At 35.5% G+C, this 24,849-nt stretch overlaps 1 protein-coding gene across 1 annotated transcript; it reads left to right on the top strand.

Moving 5' to 3' along the window:
- Positions 1-1,304: 1,304 nt before the first annotated feature.
- Positions 1,305-23,316, top strand: LOC149576189 (adenylate kinase 4). Its single transcript, XM_089816610.1, has 6 exons — positions 1,305-1,450; positions 8,592-8,737; positions 8,845-8,964; positions 9,153-9,320; positions 13,888-13,977; positions 22,799-23,316. The coding sequence occupies exons 1-6, from the start codon at positions 1,336-1,338 to the stop codon at positions 22,895-22,897; spliced, it is 738 nt and encodes a 245-aa protein (XP_089672736.1). The 5' UTR covers positions 1,305-1,335; the 3' UTR covers positions 22,898-23,316.
- Positions 23,317-24,849: the final 1,533 nt, after the last annotated feature.

Here is a 24,849-nt window from a genome sequence, read left to right as displayed (position 1 = left end):
TTTGTCCTCTTGGCAAATCTATAGGCATTTTGTGACATATTTTAGAAATTAGTGATTTTTATTTGGTAGAGTGTGATCGTGCGATCGAATCTCAGATCATTGTGGAAATGTAAGCCAATTGTGGATGAATATCACTATGATGTGCTGTAAGAAAGGGTTGGCATGGCTTAGAGAAAAAGCCCATGACAAATTCCTTGGCTTGATGCAAAAGAAAATGACAAAGCCCAAAACAACACATGAAAAAATGAGCATGGACCCGAAAATATTATGTTTTTTGAAAAAATAAAATTTGAATAGGAATACGTATTCTAATTCCACGTATTTAAGTGGAATAGTAAACGCTTATTTTTTAGCCAAAATTGGAATATTTCCAATTCCGATTTGGTACACCCAAACAAAGAATTTGAAATTTTAAAAATTTACATATGCCTATTCCACTCATATTTTCATTGCCAAACAACCCCTTAAAATAATTTTACTTCCCCTTTATATGTTTTTCAAATACACATTTCATAAATATATATCGAATGCATTTAATCACTTCCAATACAAGAACATTACAAGTAGCTTAATCCCATATTTTAATAGTGATCCAACAAAGTATATTTGAACAACATGAGCCAGCCAATCATTTTATCCATCCAATAAACTACATTAAAATTCAAATACACAACTCCATAAATTCAATAAACTACATTAAAATCCAAATACACTCAAGTTCAATGAAACGCTTTTAATCAGCCTTTAAATATAAGTATATTCTAAAGTAACTTTAATTTTTTAATGGAGACCTAACAAAATATACCTAACAACATGAGCCACCCAATTGTTTTATCCCACATATACTTATAGACATTAAAATAATTTTCTTTCATTTCAAATTATCTACAATAAACTAAACCAAGAAAAAAGTCATGAAAAACCAAAAAATGTTGTTCTACGTAGAATAAACTAAACCCAAAGGTCATGAAAAGCGTCGGACAAAAAATTGTTAAAAATAATGGTCCATTCAGAAGGCGTAGCAAGCAAGGACATTTGGTACGAGTACTATGTTCCCAACATCCACCGCACCATAAAGACCAAAGTTCCGAACTTTTTTTAATAATTACCTGCGTTAGGTGCATCTACGATCGATCAGAGTGCCTCAACTAACATTGACTGTAATGTCGATACAACCTCATAATAACTTCCGATAATATATATTTTTTAAAGAGGATATTTACAGAGTTCCATTCACACTGCTCCTCCTTGTGCTTTTACTTTTTTGGTCTACTTTTACGTTTGATATTCTCTCTTTGATATTGGTGGAGAAGGCGAGGAGAGTAGGAGAGGAAAATGGCGACTACCAATGGTTTGGATCTGGGGAATGTGCCCTCTCTCGATCTCATGACCGAGCTGCTTCGGCGAATGAAATGTGCTAGCAAGCCTGATAAACGCCTCATTTTAGTGGGTATGTTTGTATTTTTTTCCTGGACGTTTAAACTCTTCTCTCATTAGTACGAGAAACATGCCTTGTCTTGTATGGTATATCAGTTCTCTTAGATTTATTTCATGTGTTAAATGAAGGAGGGATTTCTTTATTTATTTTTAGGCTTAGTGGGTAACTGGAATGTAGGGTTTTCGAGGGTTTTCAGACGATTATATTGTTTTGTACCCAATTAGTGTTTATTTGTTCGGTGGACTTAGACTGGATCATATACATGGGTTGTTTCGTTTTCATCGATCCCTCATTGCCCAATTGCTTACCCGGTTAGAAATTTCATCAGCTGTTCTTCGGGCATGCCCTCCTCAAGTGTCATCCCGAGTATATGTATGTTTATGTGGAACTCGTATTGTATATTGGTATATGGATGTGTCTGGTTCGCCCGCACTTCACAATTTTGCATTTTTTTATTCAGGTTTACATTCAGTGTTGGTAGATCAATGCCTGTCTTTAAGTTTGGTCGTTACATTTGTAGGGCCATTTGGTAAACTCAAATATTGCAATGAACCTGCCTGTAATCTTGCACCTGCTTGGTTTCCAGTTTAATGAATCACACTGCTTCACTTCAAGCATGTCTTCCTTAAATCTAAAGACCAAATTTAGCCTCTCCCACGAATAAAATATAATTAGGAAGAGAAATACACTGCATCTTTCCTGGGGCGCGACTCTCGCAGTAATGGTAAACAAATAAGGATAGATCGTACCTTCAAATGTGTTTTTGACAATCATTAGGAATTTCATATAGTCAAATCCAAAATTTCTTGATAAGTATTCATAAAATATCCAAGTTTTCCATCATCTCTCCTCAAGCAATACTCATTTCAAGTTTCATGTGGCATTCTGAATGTTAAGTGCACGCAGGCTATTCTGATTCATTTGTTTTCAGTACACGGCAAGCAGTATTTAAAATCTTATCATTTCTTTGATGTCACCAATTCTTTAAGGGGCGTCTCTCTCTCTCTCTCTCTCTCTCTCTATATATATATATATATATATATATATATATATATATAATATTATATATTCAAAAAATATCTATAGCTTATCCAGTGAATCATTGCGGTATCTTATAGCCATTGTAAATTCTTGCCACCTAGTAACAGCATTGATATTTTCTAAATTGCTATTTAACATCATATATATATTAAAAAAATATCTATAGCTTATCCAGTGAATCATTGCGGTATCTTATAGCTATTGTAAATTCTTGCCACCTAGTAACAGCATTGATATTTTCTAAATTACTATTTAACATGATTCTAAGTTGCTATGCATGATAGCCTTACTTGTTTGTTCTAAACAAATACATAGGTCAATCTTCACATTTTATCTTCAGTCACAGCACTTTTTTACAGGCTTAAAACTATGTTACTGTATTCGCACCCTGGACGGGGCAGGGTCTGAACCAGATTTGGATTAGCGAATCAGTCTGTGATGGATCCAGGGGAATGCTGCGTGGATCCACACAGAGCCTCGGGGACACATGGGCGAAACAAAGAAAATGTGGGGCCAAAGTCACTTAAATTAATTTTTTTAGAATCTTGAACATGGATCAGTGATCATGTATTTAAATTTTCAATGTTTATCTTTGACATTTGGCATTGATCAATGATCAAGCATCATAGATTTATGCTATGAAATGATTTAGTTTTACAATTATGTATATTTTTCTCATTTTTTTAGTATATATAACGTATAGACAAACACACACACACATGAAACCATATGAATCAGAATAGATTTTTTTTTTCACGCATTTACAAATCAGATTCTCATATAGGCAAATCTGTCCCCGAACCTGAACTGGCAATGTAGGCTTAAAGTTTAAGAGAAATTTTATATTATTTATTTTAAATAATAAATATGTGAATGCCTCGATGTATATCCTCACCACAGTTCTTTTTATGCCATTGTTTTATTTTTGGTGACCAGAATCTGCTTTGCGAGGGAATAGTGCTGGGGTAAGGTTTTTTAATTTTTTATGTTGAATATGACAAAGATAGATCTTCCACGTTTCTTCCTGTGTTAAGGGGAATTCACATTCACAAATACACCTATATGTGAATTTTCCAGAAAAATGAACACTGACACTGAAAATTGATTTTCGTGTTTACAAATGTGCAGTAGCTTGTCTATTTTTGGTAAAAAATAAGCTTCTGCTCTGGGTTTGTGCTCATATTATTTTCAATAGAAGTCTATTTTAGGGATGCTTGTGGTGAGCAATGCAACTGGAATGGACATAATTACAACGGGAGGTTCCTAACACCAGTCTAGAAAGAAAGAAACTCGCTGGTTCTTTTGTATAGGATAACAGAGATTTCTGTACCCTGAGAATGCATCAGTGAAGAACAAAGTAGGTGATTAGAACACATGAAACATGGCACTTCAATATTGAAACTGATCAAGATACTCTACTACTTGGCCACTTTCCACACTCTTTTATTCGACCCTGAAGCAACTTTTGTTTTACATTGTAAAGAGGCTTTGCAAAAGTCTGAGGAGTATGCCATATAGAAAAGAGCTAAGCACAGTAGTTGGTAGCTACTAGCATCTGTAGCATTAGTGCATTGGTACATGCAATGCCAATTTTGAATATTAGGTGGAAATATACAAATATGTATTTTTATAGGCTAATGTTATTATCTTATAATGGTCATTTTAGTAGTTTAGTAGTTTTTGTAATATCCTCCCCTGATTTGAACTTTGACTTGTAGAAATTTAACTTAAGGAATATTGTCAAACACTTTGTATGCAAACTCATAAAGCTGATTTCCTCAATAAATTGCTTTCCACTGAGTAGATTTACGAGCAACTATGAAGTGACATTAAAATGCATAATACACATCATAACATTTTCACAAACACTTGGCACACATTCAACAATATATGAAAAATCTGGAAACTCTTTCAATCTGTTGATAAAGGGTGATTTTTAAATGTAGATGTGCACTTACAGCTGCCTTAAAGGCTGCAACAACTATTCAGACTTGTATTCAACAATTATTATGCAAAGTATCAAAATTTGACAGAAGAAACTTGGAATTAGTTGCCGTAGTATTTTGCAGATGTAGTCGGCAGCCTTCCAAACTTCTAATCAGCCGGAAAAACAAGTAAACTTGATACCAACACTGTTCACGCCGTACTGTAGCAAAATACTGTTCATGCCGACTGTAGCAAAATACTGTTCATGCGGCACTATAGCAATAACTAACTTCAGATCTGCACCTCAAACCCTTGTAAATTTCTTTATGCGAACGCCCCAAATGAAACCCAGTGTATTTCCTGAAGTGAAAACACCATTGATCCTCCTGACTGTGTCTTCCAACAGCGAAGAGAATGCTAGCAAAGAGGGATTCCGTCCTTCAAGCCCGAAATCAGATATCCAGCAACATAACATTAATCTTCATCCAAGCATACAAAAAAAAAAGCTCTTCCATTTCTTTTATAGTGTTCTCACAAGAGCTCAATCCTTCGTTTTCTCAATGTGGGATAAAACATAACTCTCTTTATGTACCTTACTCCAATGTGTTATAAAAATAAAGGGAACTCTTTTAATTTAAATATTTCCCACAAACTATAGTCTATGCATTAATAAAGTTAAATATTTAAATTTAACTTTATAAAATGGCTTTATCAATGATAACAAATCTTATCAATGATAAATAAGTCTTCCTGTCGATTTTAAACAATTACCATCGACATACCACTGTGACTGAATGTCCGGCCATGTCCAAGATGACTTACTATAAATAGTAAGTATGCCCAAAGTTGCCTTAGAACCCCTTAGAAAGACTTGCAACTGAAACTGTCTAGGCCAAATGGCCTCTAAGCCCCTTTAATGTCCTAGTTAGTCTACGGGACTGTGGGGAAATAGGCTAACGACAACATCATGCTATGAATGCTAGAAAGGGGACGTTACAGTTTTTAATATCTTTCTTTTCTGTCTTTAGTTCTTGATCGTTTTCATTATGGAAAGATCTTCTGTAATCTCTTATTTAAGGAGTATTCCTATGCTTTGTAATCAATCAATCATCATTATCATTCCATGATGTCAGAAGAGCATATGAATATAACGGTCAATTGACTTGAAAATTTCCTGGTAATTTTCAGAAGTTTTTAGATTTATTTTAAATAAAATTTATGGTCATGACAAAATCAAAGGTCATCTGTTGTTTATTGAAGAGTTTTTGATCAATTTTTACTGACTCAAATTGATGGCTTTTGTTTTTGAGCAGCGCAAAGAAGGGTTTCTTTTTTGGTCCTGTTTATTGTACACTTTTTTCTTTAAAAGTTGTTTTTTCGGCTGCGATACAATGGGTTTTTGGACACTTTTTTGCCCCTAGGGTTTCTGTGGTGAACAGCATTTTTTGCAAAAGTATTGAGAAATTGTTGCTGTATTTCTCTGAAGCAGTGAAGGGTTTTTAACCTGTTACTTCAATTTGTGGAACTGTGAAGGTTTAGAGTGATTTTTTTCCAGGAAATTGTGGGTAGTCACAATTCGTGGGTTTCATTTTTTTTTTCTGATTCTTTATCAACAGAAATCGATGGTATTTGAGAAGCTGAAGTTCAATTTAATTTTGTTTTCTGTATCTCTGGATAGTGGGAGGGATGCCTTCATTACCCAACAACATATTGGAAGGCAGTTGGATTTTCTTACTAAGGGTGGGGTCTCATGGAGGGAGCTTTCTAAAAATGTGTTGCAGAGATTTTTTAGGAATATTTTAAAACTAGTGATCCCATGAATTTCTAATGCAGCTCAGCTTAAAAGGTTTAAGTACAGAAATTTAAGGAAGTTTTTAGCCTCATAGATTTTTCTTCTAGTACTTTGAAATCTTAAATAAACAAATGGGTATTCATAGTAGATTTTGTTAATGTTTTGCACAAGTAATAAAGATAAACAACCATAAGAAAGAACAAAAACAGGTACAAAAGACACAAGAGATATTATCTTGGGAAAACCCTTCCACTTGAAGGGGAAAACCCAGCCACACCACAAAAATGTCATTTTTATTGATAATGAAATATACAGTTAATGCAGTACAACGTAGGTGTATTCCCAAAAGAACTAACCTAAACCCCCAACAAATAACCAAATAGCGGAAGAACAATGATAACTCAAAGATTCAGATCAATTGCAACACATATTCTCATAATAGAGTAATAAGATTTAAGGCCTTCTGGGTTATGGCCAAATACATAAGCAATTATAATAACTGTTTTGCAAGACCTCACAAGATCCAAACTCTAGCTAGCCCAGACCCACACTCTGGTAGAAAACCCCAAGAAGAATCTAAACTTGTGCTTGCAAGCTCTGCTAAACTTCGTGCCTCACAGCTACTCCATGCTAATCTGAATGACTATAGACAAGACAACACCCTCTACTTATACCAAACCAAGCCATAGGTTGGCCTAGTAAGTTGCATTAAATAAACACTCACATTAAATAAACCCTCAAGCCACAAGTTGACTTGGCAACAAATATTAAATACATGAAATGACTAAATACTTAGGACAAGCTCCAAGTTTACAGTGCATAATGGAGACAGCTATATAAATATAGGGAAATTTGCATATATTCATTACATTCATACGAAGACATGGATAAACCATGTCATTTAAATATCATAGAACCTTAACATACACCATTTCAATAATCAAACATAATGCTCAATATACTATAATGCATTCATAATTTGGAATTATTGACAATGTGCATGTAATATTAAAATAATAATATAAAAATTTCAAATATACCTAAAACATAATTTAGAATCATTTTCAATAGCAACAAGAACAATAACCCACCTTCCAAATTGAAACACACTATTATCATTTAATTTTGAAACTACAGTTCCAATTCATTGTAAGTGGATTGATATTAATACAGAAAGGTCCTCTACAGAGTTCTGATCATGGTATAGGTTTGTTATGATATGACGGTATCTTGACGCAACTTCCAATATTCACTATATATTCCACAAAGGACCTAGATCAACCCAAAACCAACCAAGCACTGATTTATTGCCAGAAAATGACATAAGAATGAATGTTCTAGGTCTATAATGCACTTTTCAGACTTTCCCAACACCTTGCAAACAATCTGCTACATAATTTTGAGCTTGTAGCGTGAGTGTAACAGCTATATTAATTCCATGATTCTCAACGTGATGCTGTCAAATACTAGTCAGAGGGCACCAAATAGCAAGAATCAACTACCAAACAATAATAAGCATGTTAGGGTGAACTTGGAAGGAGGGGCCCACTTTAAAATTATAAAAGAAAATGTTTTATAAAAGAAAAATATTTTATAAGTGTATAAGTGCTGGTGTTGTCTATAAAATTGGGGATGCCCATCCGTTGTAAGGACTTCCAAGGCGTCCCCAACTGTCCCCTTTTTTCAGAAAAAAGGGGGATGGGGCTGGGAGGTCCCCTAGCCGTCCCAAAGTCCCTGAAACGTTTCCGGTACGGGGACAGAGGTTTTAATGCTGGGGACGTGTTCCCGGGCAACAGAGAAATAGAAGCTTAAGCCCCTCCATGGGACCCCACCCTAAAGTCTAGACAAGTTTGTAAAATTTCAGGGAAAGCTTGGTGTAGTTAGTGGAATCATCATTAAGGAGGGTATTAAAGTAATATTGCTATATTTAGCTTATAATGGTCATTTAAGTCATTTAGATAGATTTTAATTACTTTCTATTTGTAAGTCATTTAGGTAGTTTTTAGTAACTTCCTTTTCCAACTCTGATTCTTGATTGTGTCTCTTATGGAAAGATCTTCTGTAATCTCTTAATTTAACAGAGAAAAACATTTTTTGCTGTTTTTAAAACCCTGGATTAATCTAAATTTCTCTTTTGCTGATGTTTCAGGTTAACTAATCAACTTTATTTTTGCTTACTGAAGCTTTATGCTTTTTGATGTATCTTAGTTTTGAATATCTAAATTTATTTTCATTCATATAATTAATTTTCATCTCAATCATTGAGTTCTTGTGCTACCAGCATATTTTTTCTTATCATTAGCTGGTTCCTGAAGTTTGCAACAAGCAGGCTTAGTGCTGGTGCATTAAGTCTGTGTGTTAGTTTCGTTCATAGCCTTTTATGTTTGGTGGCAGGTCCTCCTGGATCGGGGAAAGGCACTCAATCACCATTTATCAAAGATGAATATTGCTTATGTCACTTGGCAACTGGTGATATGCTAAGAACAGCTGTATCTGCCAAAACTCCCTTGGGCATAAAAGCTAAGGAGGCAATGGATAAGGTTGAGTAAAGAATTGGAAGTTAGAGTTTTGAATGGCTTAGTATATTTGCTTTTTTGAAGAGTTTCTTTTATAACTATAACCTGAAAAATTGCATTGGATCATACAGGGAGATCTTGTCTCTGATGATCTGGTTGTTGGCATTATTGATGAAGCTATTAAAAAGCCGTCATGCCAGAAAGGCTTTATTCTTGATGGCTTTCCCCGTACAGTTGTTCAAGCTCAGAAGGTCTAGAATCTTATCCTTGTCTGTATGTGAACATTATTCACTATCCAAATATAAAAAGATAGAAGCATTGCCGTACTCATTTATTTTCATTGACTATTTTGAAAATAAGTTTGTTTTGAATTAATCATCTTTTACTTGTGATTTTCATTCTCTTGTATTCTTTATAAGGCATTCTTTTGTTGGTACAGCTTGATGAGATGTTGGAAAAACAAGGGACTAAAATTGATAAAGTACTGGATTTTGCTATTGATGATGCAATTCTGGAGGAGCGTATAACTGGTCGTTGGATGCATCCAGCTAGTGGACGATCATATCACACAAAATTTGCCCCTCCAAAAGTTCCTGGTGTTGATGATGTATGCTAAAATCATCTTAAGTGATTTTTACTTGATATTTTGAATTGAATCTAGATTTTCACCATGTTTCTATTTACGTTTGTCTCCTACATGTATGCTATCATTTGACAATGTTACTTTTGGACCTTGCTTTATAATGTATCTAAATGTTTCATTTTGCATATGTCAGAAGTGATGAATATATACTCTGTCAGGTAAAGAAAATATGCAACAAATGGAGCAGGAAGGTCAAGGCTTGGGTGGCTTTGGCAACTTGCTTGCATCATTTAGCTATCACTATACATATTTTCACAATAATATATACCATGAAAGATTCTTCTGTGGATAGTATGGTGGTCTGCATACTGTCTATAAATGTCCAGGATATGCTGTAGAAACATATGATTATCCTATTCTTTTAACCCAAAATTTTAGCTTTTCCTTCTAAAACAAGAAATCAGACAGCTGATCAGCCTTGGTGATTACCTTTCATTTAATCATCTGGTGCAAATGGTCACTAATCAACCTAATTCATTGCAAGATTCCTTTATAACTATTAATAAATTGAAAAAGTTTATACACATTTTCTGTCTCTGCCTTTAGCAATAATATTTATTGGAGAGTTGAGAGATTATTAGAGGTCTTTTTGTATCTTTGATTCTTGCTGTTAAATATGCTATCAGATGAAGAAAACGATGCAACTAGTGGAGCAGGAAGGTCAAGGCCTGAGTGGCTTTTGCAAACTTGCTTACATCATACAACTATTACCATGTATATCTTCATGATGATATAGACCATGAAAGCTTTTTTTTGTGGATGGATGGTGGCCTGCTTACTGTCTTAAAATGTCCAGGGTCTGATGTAGAAAATTTCCTTATTGTTTAAAGACGAGACTTTAGCTGTTCATTCTAAAACAGGAAATTGGACATCTGATCAGCCTAAGTGGATCCTTTTTTTTAAGATTCACTAAAAATACACTCATAAATTTAATCCGTAGGATTTCACCTTTGAAACTATTATTAGTAAACGAGGGCTTTAAATGGTTGCTTTCCCTCTTAACAATATTTTAAACTGGGGACATTATTCAGGGCCTTCTAAATTTTTTGATTCTCCTTGTTCACACTGTTGAATTTTCTGTTAGTATCAAGTTCTTTAACCAACTGTAAATTTTTGAAGTTTTTCAGGACATTGATTAATTGTTTGAATTCTTTGTGCAGTACAATCGTTGTCCTTCAACTATTTATTTTTGAAACAGAGAACTTTTCTGGTTCCAGCTTGTGACTTGTGGGATTCTTTGCAGCCTGTGATTGATTTTTATGAAGTTTAGGCTTCGATTAGTTGGAAGGGAAAATCTCAAAGTATGGAATTCTGGGAAATGTTGGGAAGACCAGTACAGAAGTTAGAAATATATAGGAAAATTTAATATAAACATTCATAAAAGAATTTCTACATATTTTAAATTGGCGTGTTGCTTAAAAATTGGGTATATTTCTTTAATAAATCTCTTAGGTCTCAATTTTTTCCCCTAAACTATTACTTATAGCAAAATAGAAATTTGGTGATAAAAATCACTGGCTAGTGGATACAGTTTGATGCAATTTAATTTGCAGGGTTTATGAAGTACTATTGTTGAAATTTAAAATGGTAGATTTCAAGGGCATGATAAAATCTACCAGATTTGTCAAACTAATATTGCTGGTCCACTTGTTCAAAATGAATAAATATTAACAGATATTATCAGACGAAAGAAGAAGAAGATATATATATCCATGCTTTTTAGCTTTTGAATTTTGAAGCAAGCGGTGCACATGGTTTTCAGGGTTGTCTTTACTCAAAGCATTAACTTCTTTTATGGTTAGTTTCCAAACATCTTTGACATATCATCGGTGTTTCTGTTGTTAATAACAATCTTTTCGAAACATTATATCAGTGGTTTTCGGTGCTTGCAGGCATTGGAAGACAGATCATGAAATGATTTCTGGCTGCCCCTCATCCTGTTGTTTTCACTAAGATAATTAATGAATTCAAATTTTTGTCTTTCAATTTTGTTTTGGCTAAAGACATCTATGATTAGGGACTCTAGACCTGAAAAACAGTACGAAATCACATTCCTGCATAGAAAATTTAACCAAGACTTCTAATCAAAGAATGCCTAGCGCCCATCAAAAGCCTCTCAACCTCACGAAGTCCATGTTGTCAGCAAGCAGCCACACTAATCTGTTGATGAAATCTAGCCATACTATGGGGCCATTGCCATCAGCAGCCTTTCCAATCCAAATTGAAGCCTTCAGTTGAAAATGAGGCACTTTTTCCAATATTGGCAGACTTCAAACAATCCAATTTCATGTAATTTGTCCAATATTAGCAGATTTCAAACCTCCAACTTTATGCAATACTTCAAAGAGAGTTCAGGATGAAGGCCATTTTATTCATCAATTTTCAACTTTCCTTCATTTTCTTGTCTTACATTTAGTAACCACCATTTTTAGCTTTTTGCAAGAATATATGAGACTATACCATAATTTTTAAATGTAGCCACTTAAGGAAATAGGATATTAAGAAGACTACTTCTACCACATTCTTGTCATTTTCATTCCCAGATTTCTCATTCAGCAGGTATGTAATGTCTTCTTTTGGGAGGGTCCTTGGATCTTACCCTAAAGTCACACTTAATTGAAATAATGAATGTAATATAGTTATCAATAAAAATCCTCATTTAGATCCTGCAACCAGGTTAGATAATTGTGATATTGCTATCAGGATTCAAATGTGTAGTTCTTTTTTTTGTGTCAAATTCATTGATCCATGTTCATGAGTATTGGTTCACTTGCACCCATCTCTCATGAGAATGGATAGAATATTTAGCACTCATTGCATCTAGGTGATGCTCACAGAGGTGAACCACCAGAACTTCCTGGGAGGTCACCCATCCAAGTACTACTCCAGCTCAAGCGCACTTAACTACGGAGTTTCCTCCATGACTAAATCCCCTCTGCTTGTAATTTTTTCCACTCTTGGAATGACCATCTCCAACCAATTTATCTTTCATCTTGTTGTCAATCTTAGATGTGGTGGTTGGTTATTTGTTTGTTGGATGGTGCTGTTCTTCTTTCCAATTTTCTTTTATGAAGGATCCTTAATTCATGAAGAAGAATTTTCATTTTTTAGAAATGAAAATAGACTGAAAGAAAAGCCTATGGCAAATGTATTGGGGGCATTTCTAGCAGCTTGTCCAAATCAATTCAGGGACTTCAATCGAGGAGAAAGAAAACAAGGCAGGTAGTGGGGCAACACTGAAAAGCCAACCCTCTTTTCAGAGTGAGCAAGCATAGGTTGAAGATTACTGATTGCTAATAGTCCCATTCCATGGTGATCGTGCTCACTGCATTGATGAAAAAGCCAATTACAGATTATCTTTAGAAGCAAAAGGAAATAGAAGAGGAGAAAGCATTTGAATTTTACTTCTAGAAGAAAAATGAAATAATAGAGGGAAAACATTTGCATTGCAGCCCATCTATAGTTGTTGACCTTGCTACATTAAAAAATACCTGAGTGAAATGGCATGGGAAAAGACTTTATTGTCAGAGCATAATAAAAACTGCCATGCTCCAATGGAGGGTTGTCATCATTCAAACAGAACATAAGCAACCAGCCTTAGGAGAGTCGAGAAGGGATATATGTAGTGGTGGTGGAATTGTCAATATTTCAAGGAGGACTGGCTTATCATAGTATACCAGTCTCTGCAAGCAATTAGAAACAATCTTTCCAAAATCTCACAAGAATTCCTTCTTAAGTAAATAGTTCACACCAATGATGGCAACTAGGCCCACTACTTCATTTCTTAGCCACTGAATTGTATTTGTAGTTTGGATATAAGTATGGTAGACTGGTATGAGAATATTGTTTAAAGAGGCTGGGTACGTTAGGTACATCTATACAAAAGAACTAATAAAGTTTTAAATGTATACATACTTACAACCTAAAACCTAGACTAAATATTTATTCAATTACATTCAGAAAATAAATGAATTCATACAATCCTCTCATATTAATATGTTTTTTTGATAATCCATATGCAAGCAAGTTATATCATCTTAAAACAGATATGCCATCTCCTAGTCTCCATGAAGTTTATGTGGGCAATGCACAAAATACCATTCAGGGGACAAAAAAAGAAGTTTGTGCCAAGTTCATTTTTGTTGAATGAGTTTCCCAAGGTAAATGAAATTATTTTCCGTGCTATACTGGAACTGCTGAGTTATTTTATTTTCTCTTTGGACAGGTTCAGTGTTATTATTTCTCTTCACAGGCAACAGATTTGTTTTTTTGTTTAATAGTTTTTCATTTTTGTGAAAATGCTTGGAGTGTATGTTGATTGAATGTTTCAGTGTCATCCGAGTCAATGCATTTAGTGGTACGAATTTCAGTGCCCTAATTTATTTTGATTGTAACTGTATATATTTTGTATTAACTAAGTAATGATTATATACATATGTATGATCTTTTTATTGAATATTTAGATGATTGCAGTGGTGTCATAGGTCTTCTATATAATTTGTGCATTTCTGATAGATGTTTTCTTTGACAGGTCACAGGGGAGCCATTGATTCAACGGAAGGATGATAATGCAGAAGTTCTCAAGTCTAGGCTGGAAGCATTTCACAGACAAACACAGCCTGTAAGTTGTGTAAAACAATTCTTGTTTCTTTCAAATTGAACTGAACTTATGTGAAATTATATCTCTGAAATGCAGTTTTTCCATTTCTATTCTGCTTTCTGCATTGCTTTCCTTTAGTTTGTAGTTGACAGTCTTGAGGCTAACTAACATTTATAAATTGGTTGTTTAACTGCACTAATGTTAAATTCCATTGAGGCACAAATAATTGCTGTACGTGTACATGCGCGCTGAGCTCAATCTACACCTTTCAATGTCTGGTTATCCGACTCCCTTAAATGAATGCCTTTCCATTTTGCAATGTAAATATAGGTGAATGGAGCCTTCATTTTGCAGGTTTCAGTGTGTTCAATGAGTGTCACTATTATTAATATAATATGTATGATCCTGACTCGTGTTCCTTGATGATAGCTTATTCCAAATCAGACCTTTCTTTTGCAAGTGTAGGACAGACATCTTCTTTTGACGAGTAAATATTTTATTGGTTTAGGTAACTTTGTTTACAGTTGGCATACATATTAAAAATGTTTCAGGCTTTCAATTGAAATTCTTACAACACTGAACAGCAAAAGATTGATTACTCATATGAATTTGAAACTCTTCAGCTATACCTGTTGCAGCCTTGTAGCCATTGAAAAATGACCAGAGTGTTATTTGTTCTTGGCATTTCACAAACTCATTCACTACCAATTAGCAATAAACGTACTACATGAGGGGTATATATCTTATTTATTCATTTAATATATTATATATGTGATGGTCTCTGGACCTCTTCGAGTGTTATCTAAAAGTCCATAGTAACACGGGGATGCATCCCCCCCCCCACCTTTTGCCCCATGTCCCAGAGACTTGGACGCACCAGGGACTTGGGGAAAAAGTCCATAGTAACACGGGGTCCCCTCCCGCCCCCTCCCCCCCTTCCTTTTGCCCCACGTCCCGGAGACTTGGATGCACCGGGGACTGTCCCCTCGTCTGCAAGGGTGCCACTAGAATCCGCCACCTCCGCCAAGGATGAGGAATGTCCTGATGTTGACTATTTGCTGATTCAACAATTTATGTTCAATGTTCGATTTCCAATGTTCAAGTATTTACTCTTTTACATCTTTATATCTTATATTGCAATACATCTTTTCATAACTAGCATTTAATGTACCATATGTATATATACACACCCCCTCCTGTCCCCCGCCATCGTCCCCAAATTAGGGCCCCCCTGTCCCCCTATCTTGGAAACTTGTTCCCCCATTCCGCCATCCCCCCGTCCCCCAAGGTGGTGTAACTGTCTAAAATATAAATCTTGGATCTTGAAGCTCATATTTCAGATGTTATTTCCTCTCAAATCAGCATCCACCTGGAAAAAATAGAAGAAATGCAAACTTCTAGATACAAGTGGCGGCTATATATGAGACTTTTCACATGTGGAGATTCCAAGTTTAAAATTTAAATTATCATAAATTTATAATATTGCAATGCATAATAAATTTGTTAAGATATAATAACCTTTATTAATTGTTCTAACTTCTATTTACAACTTAAAAAGGTAGCATTGAAAAAGTAACCCTTGGGATTGGATCTGAATTTTAATCACACGGGTTTGTTCAGGTTAGAAATCTTGAGTTTAGAATATCTGGGCAGATGCTGGATGATTCCAAACAATTTTGCAGGATTTAACAAGTCAACAGCAGGCTAATCCCCAAACGAATTTCACTGGAGTGCTTTTATTATAATTTTTAAATATCTAGCATATTAGAGGCCAAGGGAATCAAGTTTTAGAGGACTCTGTTATAGCCTTATAGGTATCATGATATTATCTTTTAGTAGCCAACTGTTCGAATTGTAATACATTCTTAAAGCGTAATATGTAAGGTGCTTGGTTTTGTCGAGTTATATTCTAGATAAGAAGGCTCCCCTGAACATGCTGGTGAGAGATTTGGTAGGTGTTAATTGTTTGGAGGCTGATACACTTTAATTTTCAGCAATGAGAGATAATAGTGCATCATCCGATTTTTTTTTGTAATGACCAGCTATCAAACCAATTATATTTAATTGTGTAATTTCACTTTATTGTGTAGTATGTACCTTGCTACTATAAATCAAAGTAACAAGATTCGAACCCGGCTCGGACTCAACAAGGGTAACTCGACTCATGACCCGGCTCATACTCGCCAGTGACTCAGCAATGACTCTGCAAAGTGACAAAACCCTTCAAATTTTGAGATTTTTTAGGAGTTGAAGAACATTCCATGCACCCATTATTGAATAAAGCTTAAAGACACAATACATCATGAAATAGAAGGTAATTTGATCACATACATAAACATACATCGATTACATAAGTACAAGGTAAATTGCTAAATAGTAGCTAAAGTAAATAGAAAATGTAGATATATAAAATCCACGAAACCCATCAAAATGTATATCAAATCCATCACATCAGTAGTCTTCATCAAACGTTCCAATCATATGTTAAACAAAAAGTTAAAACAAGACTGTAGCTATGGCTTCTAGTCCTCATCCTCATCCTCATCCTCATCCCCAGCCTTAGTATAATCTATAATATGCATCTTAGTAAGGTGTCTAAGGTAGGTCTTGGATGATTGATTAGCCATAGCCTTAGCTTGAGAGGTGCCTCTAGGATCAACTGTAGATTTTGCCAGTGCTTGTGAGGTGCCACTAGGACCAACTATATCTCTCTGCTCCTTTGCTGCCATAGCCACGGCCTTAGCCTCTTTGTCTGCCTTGTCAACCCACTCTAGTCCTCATCATCAAAGACAAGATAAATAGCCTCAGTGATCCACTTAGACTCTAGATCAACCTCCTCTAGAGTAATTGGGGAGGTGTCACTATCCAAAATCTCCCTGGTCCTAATGCGCAAGTTGTAATGCAAAGACTAGTTTATTCATTTTCTCCACAGACAACTTGTTATGCCTTTTCGAGTGGATGTGCTCGAACATGCTCCAGTTGTGCTCACATCTAGAAATGCTACTTGGTTGGCTCAATACGCGTATGGCGATTTGTTGAAGGCCCAAACATTTGCCACCATCTGTCTGAATTCTTAAAAAAGGAAAAGAAAAAAATATTAGTCTCATTTCAAGTTTCAACCAATAAAGCTAGAAAGTTAGAAACTAGATAGTATATATGTGCATCACTGCACATTATATAAGGCTTAATTTGCAATTTTTACCTGGCTGCAATTTTTTATGACCTTCTTTGCAAATTTGACCTGAAAAAATGGGCCATGTTGCACTATTATAGGCATCCATCTCAAGCAATATATTTGTGGCATTAGTGGCCATCTTTGATATCGAAGTGTATAGGTCACTAAGAACCTCCTCATTTGCCTTGAAATCATCATGGAAACAATATGCCGGATTGAGGTAATAGTGCATGGATGGGTCTATGAAGTTGATTTTGCCATCTCCTATCAATTATGTCCCAAATAGGGCCATACTTGTCCTCAACTCCTACATATTTGGCTCTAGTAGCCTCGTTGGCCCTATCCATGCCTTTATATATGCAACCCATAGCGGGCTTCTCCTCGTCAGCAACTCGTAGGAGGGCTACAAGAGGCTCAATGATCTATAGAACAATTAAACAAAAAAATAATTTAGTGAATGACGAAACTTTGCAAAGTTGCATAATGAAAATAAAACAAAAATATGTATGAGATAAATTAATTTATAAATTTTAGGACTTAAGCTTTTAAAATTTAAATTACCTCCACATTCTCCTTACATGGCTCTCAAAAACCTTCTTCATCATAAATGCATTTTGTTGCATCTATCCCTGTAGGGGTGGTGGCAAAGGATGAGGAAGTCCATCGTGGACCAACAAACGTACACCTCAAAGGTAACCTTGAACTCAGCAAGGATTTTAGTGATAAAATTAGAGGCAAATCTTGTGATACTGGGATGAGCCAACTTCTTTCCTTCCGTGTATTCCTTCATAATGTTGAGGACAAGGCATGGTTATAGATGAATTGGCAAAGAATTTGGCCTTATCAACACATGATTTCACCCATTCAATCTTGCCAATATCCTCTAACACGAGGACGAGGCAATGGGCTTGGTGCAGGGGCCCAAGGTCCTAAACAAGGTGGTCAAACACTAATTTTGGATAGATTAGGAGGTCAATAAGTGTCCAAGATGACCCAAGACAATAAGGTAATCTCAAGCATCCCTAGAATGCATTTAAGGCATATTTCTTGCATGTTGTAATAAGGCCAATGGGCAAGTCAAAGGTCAGTCAACATCGGTCAACACTATGAGTTGATTAGTAATCTTCATTTTCATGTTTTTTAGTATTCTTGCATGATTCCTTAAGTTTTGATAGGCATTTGAAGTCATTTGTTTGGAATATGGAAAAGTTGCAAAAATTATCAAAAAAAGTTGTCATTCAACTTTTCTCGCAAAATTGGAATGTCAACAGTAAGTTTGTTGTTTTAATTGATCATGTAAGGATGAATGTGTAAGGTCAAGAGGCTTGGCCTATAAAATGGATGTCTTCAACGTAGGAAAGGGTTGGAGTAGTATTGTATGAAATTTGAATCAATAAAGCAAGTTTTTGGTGGGAAACTATGTGTAGATAGTGAGCACAAACTTGAGATCTTTTTGCAGGGTGATGCTAAGTACATGTTGTGATTGTGGAAAGTTGTCTTTTGGTTTATTTGTAAATGTATTGGTTTGATTTGGGCGTGCGGAATAAGCTTAAAACACTTTTGGTTTTATTTGTGCCTATTGGTTAACCTAGGCTGTGGTTAGGGTTTTAGCTATAATGAAGTCTCCCTCCTAATCCCCACGGTGGAAAACCATAGTTCTTGGTGTACAAAAGGGGTATAGGATGGAGATGACTTGCAGTTTTTGTTTTGCCACCACCCACTTGCTTGGGGTTTTCTGACAACATTTGAGCTAAGCATTTGATTTGCTTAGTGTGTTGACAGTCAAGAATAACGCTGCAGAAGGCAGAAGGAAAATCATGGGTGCTTGAGATTTGGTAGATGACAGTGTGGAAGGATGTCCTAAGTGTTGGTGGAGGTATTTTTGGTGTGGGTTTCAGTATTGGAGGTATGTTAACACAGACAGTGGTATTAGCCCTATTTAGTCCTAAACTAGGGGCTCGAGAATTAAGGGGTCAGGAGAGTCGAACCAGAACCCATCTTGTGGGATTAGTTAGATCTTCGTATGTTATTAGAGAATCTGTAACTAGTTGGGTGAGTTCTTTGGAAGTTTTTGGAGTATGGTGTTTGTTTTGGTTGGACAGGGCTACTAGTAAAGAGCCCCTATTAGGCCTCCTAGAGCAACTTGTAGTTTTGGCTTAGAAGGAAGCCCAAAACCTATCAGAGGGTTATGAAACTTGGTGAAATGGTGGAAAAGGGTACAAAGAGGTGTATTGGAGTTAGAGATCCTGGAGGGTGCAAGGGAGTGACGTGTGGAGAAGTTTTGGTTGCCTTTTTGAAGGCTTGAGGCTACTTGGAAGATAGGGATGACATTGTGAGGTGAAGTTGGTGTGTTGAGGAAACCAATCACCACCACCCTAGTCTTGAGTAGTTGCTAAGGAAGGATATTAGGACATCTTAGTGATTGACACCCATTACTTGCATCTGGGCCACACATGGAGTCCAAAAGATTCTTGGGCATCTCTCCATCAAAAGTCTTCATGCAGCAATTTTAAATTAGTTAGTAAACAATTAAAAATTTAGATGTGTTAACAAACTTTTAATTTTCAAAATTTTAATGAAAAACTAAAATAAAAAATTTAGAAACTTGGAAGTTCAAATTTTACTTGCAGCAACATAATTAGTTGCATTATCAGTCACCACTTGGACAACATTCTCTTCCCCCACCTCCCTTATGACCTCAATAGTCTCACATAAGTATTTTGCATTTTTGACATGTGGGGAAGCATCTCTAGACTTAAAAAACATGGTGGATCCTGAAAGTGAAAATAAAACAAAATAATTATCATTGAATAATCAATAAAACAAAGTTTAGTTATTCAATAATACATTAAATTTTAGATTTTGAGAAGTAGAGGATGATGAATTACCTCCGCGAGAAACAAGAAAATTTAGGAGAGTCCTATTCCTCCTATTTGTCCATCCATCCGTCATAATGGTACACCCCCTTTGGCTCCAAATCTTTCTATGGTTCTCCAACTCAAGTTTCATCTCCTTAGCCATTTCTAGTAAGAAGAGGCCACTCAACTCATCTTCAGTGGGGGCTTTAAACCCCATACCACTGATGGAAACCACATCAATCATCCCCTGCCAATAAGGAGTGTTGTTACATGTATAAAAACATTTAAATTAGCATATTTCAACATCAAGTTAAAACTATAAAATTTTATTATCAAAATTGAATTAAAAAAATTAAAAGTACCTGGCTGTAATAAATGGAATATTGCAGAAAAACCAAAATTTGCGAAGTGCTCTTCTTCTAGCGTGATGGATCTCCTTATTCCAGCCCAAGCTCTTAAGCGAGGGTTGTGCACTAGGAGTGGAACGTGGAACACAAAAATTGTCCAAAATAGATTTTCTGACTAGGACGAAAGGTAATGTTGGTACTACTATCAGGGGCAGCGCCACTAACAGTGCAAGGAATAGATGTAGAAGTAGTAGCACTAGCAAAAGTTCTAGGACCATAGGGGGGAAGGGAACCTTTTCCAACACAACGTATTGAACCTAGGGGTGTAAAAGTGGATACAAAAGCAGTTCCAGATGAGTGTGGATGGGAAGTGGAGTGGAACCAATCTGAGCTAACTCTGGTAATTGTTTTTGTTTTAATTCCTTTTCTTGTTCATATTTTTCGAAGGCAACATAACAAAAACGTTGAGCCTCAACAGTTGCAACTTTATAAGGCGCAGCATTATGACCACGTATGCCAACGACATGGTATTTCAATCTATTTACCCCCCCACTATTAATGACCTTACAAAATAAGCATTTTGTTTGAGTTCTACCTCTGCCCGGAAAGCCTATGGTGTACTTCCAGCACTCATCTTTTTTATTGCCTTCAGAGAGCTTGGGTTTTTTAACTGGAGGAGCCATTATGAGCAAGGAAAAATGTCAAGGTTGGTGCAACAAGTCATTTTACCATTTAAGCATTGTATTTTATGAAGATCTAAAGTAAAATAAAACCCATAAACATATAGAAAAAAATCATCCAAAAAACCCATAAGTTCAGAGAAAAAAATCATCTAAATCCAAAAAATCAACTCTTACCTCTTTGAATTGAGTTGACAAGTGTTGAGAAGAGCTCCTATAAACTCCTTGATGATCTAAATGCAAGTATATAGCTGCTCCAATGTCACAAATGTAAGCTTTTCTCCTCTTCCTTTCAGTTGGTTGCAAAACAATGACACTCTATTTCCCTTCTTCCTCTCTCTCTCTTTTTTTTTCTCACAATAGAGTGTTATGAAAGCCCTTTTAGGGTTATAAGGATAAGAAAGGCCAAAAAAAATATATTAAAAAACAACCATTTTCTTATTTTTTTCCTTAATCTGAACTTGACTGCTGCGGCCAGGTCATGACAGTCATGATCTGCGAGTGAGACAAGTCACCTAACCTGACCCGCTGAGCCTGAGTCACAGGTCATTTTGACCCGGCAAGCTTTGCTCGACTCGCCGACTTGGGAAACTTGACAGACTCGCGGTGAGTCTTGTTACTCTGCTACAAATAATACCAGCATATAACTAACTTTCCCATCAACTGGAATGGTCATCAGCATACATCAACCATCTTGTACAAAAGTTGCTTCTTGATGATACTTTAGTTAATGTGCCCACATTATATATGGTTGCTACTGCATGAGCTGACCATTCATTCCCAATGGATAGTATATCTGTCATTCAAGGTTTGCATTACTCTCCTTGGCAACATGAGCCATTGTTGACCTAAGGTCATGCACACATTTCCGTAGGTGTATCCTCCAGTTTGAATTTCTCAAGTTTACTATTTGCCAAGGTAGAGGGAATGAATGGAAGGTAAATAGTAAAATGATAAATCCTAGGCTTGTGATATGGGCTAAAGGGATGTTCTTGACATTGTAAGGTTTTTTATGATGTTCAATTTCATACTGTCAACCTAACTAGAAGTTTCATCCATTAATCCGAAAAATAAACGTAGAACTCAGGTGAATTTTTATTAATCTAAAATGACCACTTGAAGGAGATAATTTCTCTCCCGAGTCTAAATCAAATCTATTGATGTACATATGCAATTGGTGATGCATAAGGAAAAGGAACCATTGTGGTAGGTGAATGGTTATGGATGCGTCCCATCATTAACAGTTTGCTCTGGTCTCTGAGAGACAGTGCTCCTTGACCTTGCAAGGGAAAAGTCATTTGGGTTGTCTACCTCAGAAGGTAAATATACAACTTGAGCTTGAGGGTATCGAGAATTTGTGCCATCATATCCCCATCAAAATGTTGGTGTGCAATGGGTGTAAGTTTGCACAGTCCTTAGTAGGAGATTGATGTTGCTGTTTGCCTTTAATATTTGTTAAGAGTTGTCACTTGGGTTACAATCCTCACCTGAGGTTTACTTGGAGTACTTATTGAACTAGTAGTTATGAATTGCTGTGTGCTAATTAATTTCAATATACATATTAGTAGATGGGATGTATGAATCGACTTTTGGCATATTATATTTGAATATATATCAACTTAATTTTCTTCTTCTTGAAATGCTAGTCATTTAAGCTGTATTTCTCAATGAAATTCTAGTATTGTAAACTGCATTGAAAGTCTATCTAAAAACAATTATTTAGACCCATGATCATTTCAATTTTATGAGAAAACTGATGCATTGTTACTTTTTGGCCTATAGGTTATTGATTATTATGTCCAAAAGGGCATTGTTAGTAAGCTTCATGCTGAGAAACCTGCTAAGGATGTTGCCCAAGAGATTCAGAAAGCACTTTCGTAGGAGTGAACGAGCTATTGTTGTAACCTCAGAAGTCTTTTTTGAGTTATAAGATTCGAGGATTTTATCTAATGATTCTGGCACATTGTCAGATCGGCCATAAGGTTCTTCCATGAACTCTCTTCATTGCAGTTCTTTTCTCTTGGTATTTAATGTCCCAGATAGTTTTGATTCCACTACAAATTTCTCATGTTCCATCCCACAAGCTGATATCTTGGGTTTTTTAATGTATGGGGAAAAAAAATCAGCATTGAGAATGCTGTGCATCAAATAAATAATCAACTTCCATAAATAAGAGTTTCCTGAGAGTGATTGTGGGAACTGAGTAATTGTGTCTTGGAATTTTGAAAATGACTTTTTTTAATTTTAATTGTTACTTTGGTTATTAGTTAATCAAGAAATCATACAAACTATTCTTCCAAGGTCAATGTATATAATGAGGTATTGTCTGGCCAAAAATCAGAGCAAGAAAGGGGCTTATGATTATCAGTTAAATATTCTTCCTAGACCTGTGATTACAATTTATGGCCGTTTTGCTTAATGATCTAATTGCGTAGCCATTAAAACACTCCTGAGGTTTGGTTATCAAACGTACACAGCACAGGTTCTCTTTTACTCTTTTTGGAATATATATGAGGCATATTGCACAGTTTAAGGTAAGGGCAATCATTTTTCCATGATTAATTGGGTTTTTTAGAGCTCAGACGGTATATTCATCAACTCTAGATCCAAAATCTGACTTCTGAGAGCCTTGTTTCAAGTTAAGCATCCGATCATATTACAGAATTTTACTTCTGCTTGGGTTTTATTAAAGTGTTTTTGGAAGTGCTCTGCTACCACAATTTCGTCTTATTAATGCCATCATGAAGGGACAATTTGTTTAAAATACCGGGTGCTGGCAGAAATCACTTGAGTGGAAAAGCATGCTTGCAATGAATTCAGGTTATGGGAGACACGTGTGAAAATGTCTGGGCATTAGGCATTTTGATGCTTGTCCTATACAGACATATTGTTATCAACAGTACTGAGCAGATGCTAGTTTTGAGCTTTTAATTAGTCTTTAGTTCAGAACACCTGGCTAGTTTAAATCATTTTTGTTTGCCTTACATGTCACTCATTTGGGACTTGGCTCACCAATCCATGCCAATTGGCGTCAGGCTTCTTTTTAAATGAAATTTGAAAGTTTAAATATTATTAAAAAATTATTGGCCTAATACTTTATTTTGAAAATTTGTGGATATTTAAAATTTTATCTACTGCTGTTTTATTTTCCATCCTCAGTTGCCTTTTGTGAGCACACAATTATACTGAGGTGGTTTGGGTGGGGAGGGCTGCCGTTGTGGAATGTGGGGGGGAATCAATATAATTATTAATACAACCTTTTACTTTTTAACTCAATAATCTCAATAGCATCAATTGTACAATATCATTCCCAAAATATAACATCTAACAATTGTGCAACACAAGTAGAACTCACAAATTATATGGAAACTAGAAAACCATGACAAATAATTGCTTCATAACTGTGCTCCAAATTCTTCCCGTCTTCTGAATAAATGTGCTCTAAATCTGAATGGTATTCTTTTTTACAGCTTACTCTATTTTAGCTCCCATCACACTTTCTATTTAACCTTCTTTGAAAAAGAGTTGACTATTCATGAAAGAGGCAAATATCTAAGAAGGTTAGCGTTTCAATTTTTTCTGTCTTCAGTTTAAACCCATTTAACGAATTGTTGTTATTTAAATTCCAAGTTGGTTCATATAATTTATTAGTAATCTTCCTTATAGATGTGTAAGCCTTGATCACAATGTATTTGTTTTAACTAACATTCATACTATCACATTTCTTTGTCATTCTCTTTAATTATTGCATTTTTTCTTTTCTTAATCACAGCGTTTTATGGAATTGCTGCTTCATGTTAGAAATCTGCTTCATAACATGTATTTTGTTGCTC

This window comes from Cupressus sempervirens, chromosome 1, assembly GCF_028749045.1.
Source record: "Cupressus sempervirens isolate cs-2001-9-10 chromosome 1, ASM2874904v1, whole genome shotgun sequence".
NCBI classification, from domain to species: Eukaryota; Viridiplantae; Streptophyta; class Pinopsida; order Cupressales; family Cupressaceae; genus Cupressus; species Cupressus sempervirens.
The sequence above is the reverse complement of the archived record's forward strand: the minus strand, read 5'-3'. Positions and strand labels throughout refer to the sequence as shown.

Bases quoted from the DNA above. Each gene is read 5' to 3' on its own strand.
- LOC149576189 (XM_089816610.1), top strand. From the start codon at position 1,336: ATGGCGACTACCAATGGTTTGGATCTGGGGAATGTGCCCTCTCTCGAT. The intron at 8,965-9,152 runs GTCTAGAATCTT...TTGTTGGTACAG, and splicing joins CAGTTGTTCAAGCTCAGAAG to CTTGATGAGATGTTGGAAAA. The intron at 13,978-22,798 runs GTAAGTTGTGTA...TTTGGCCTATAG, and splicing joins TTCACAGACAAACACAGCCT to GTTATTGATTATTATGTCCA.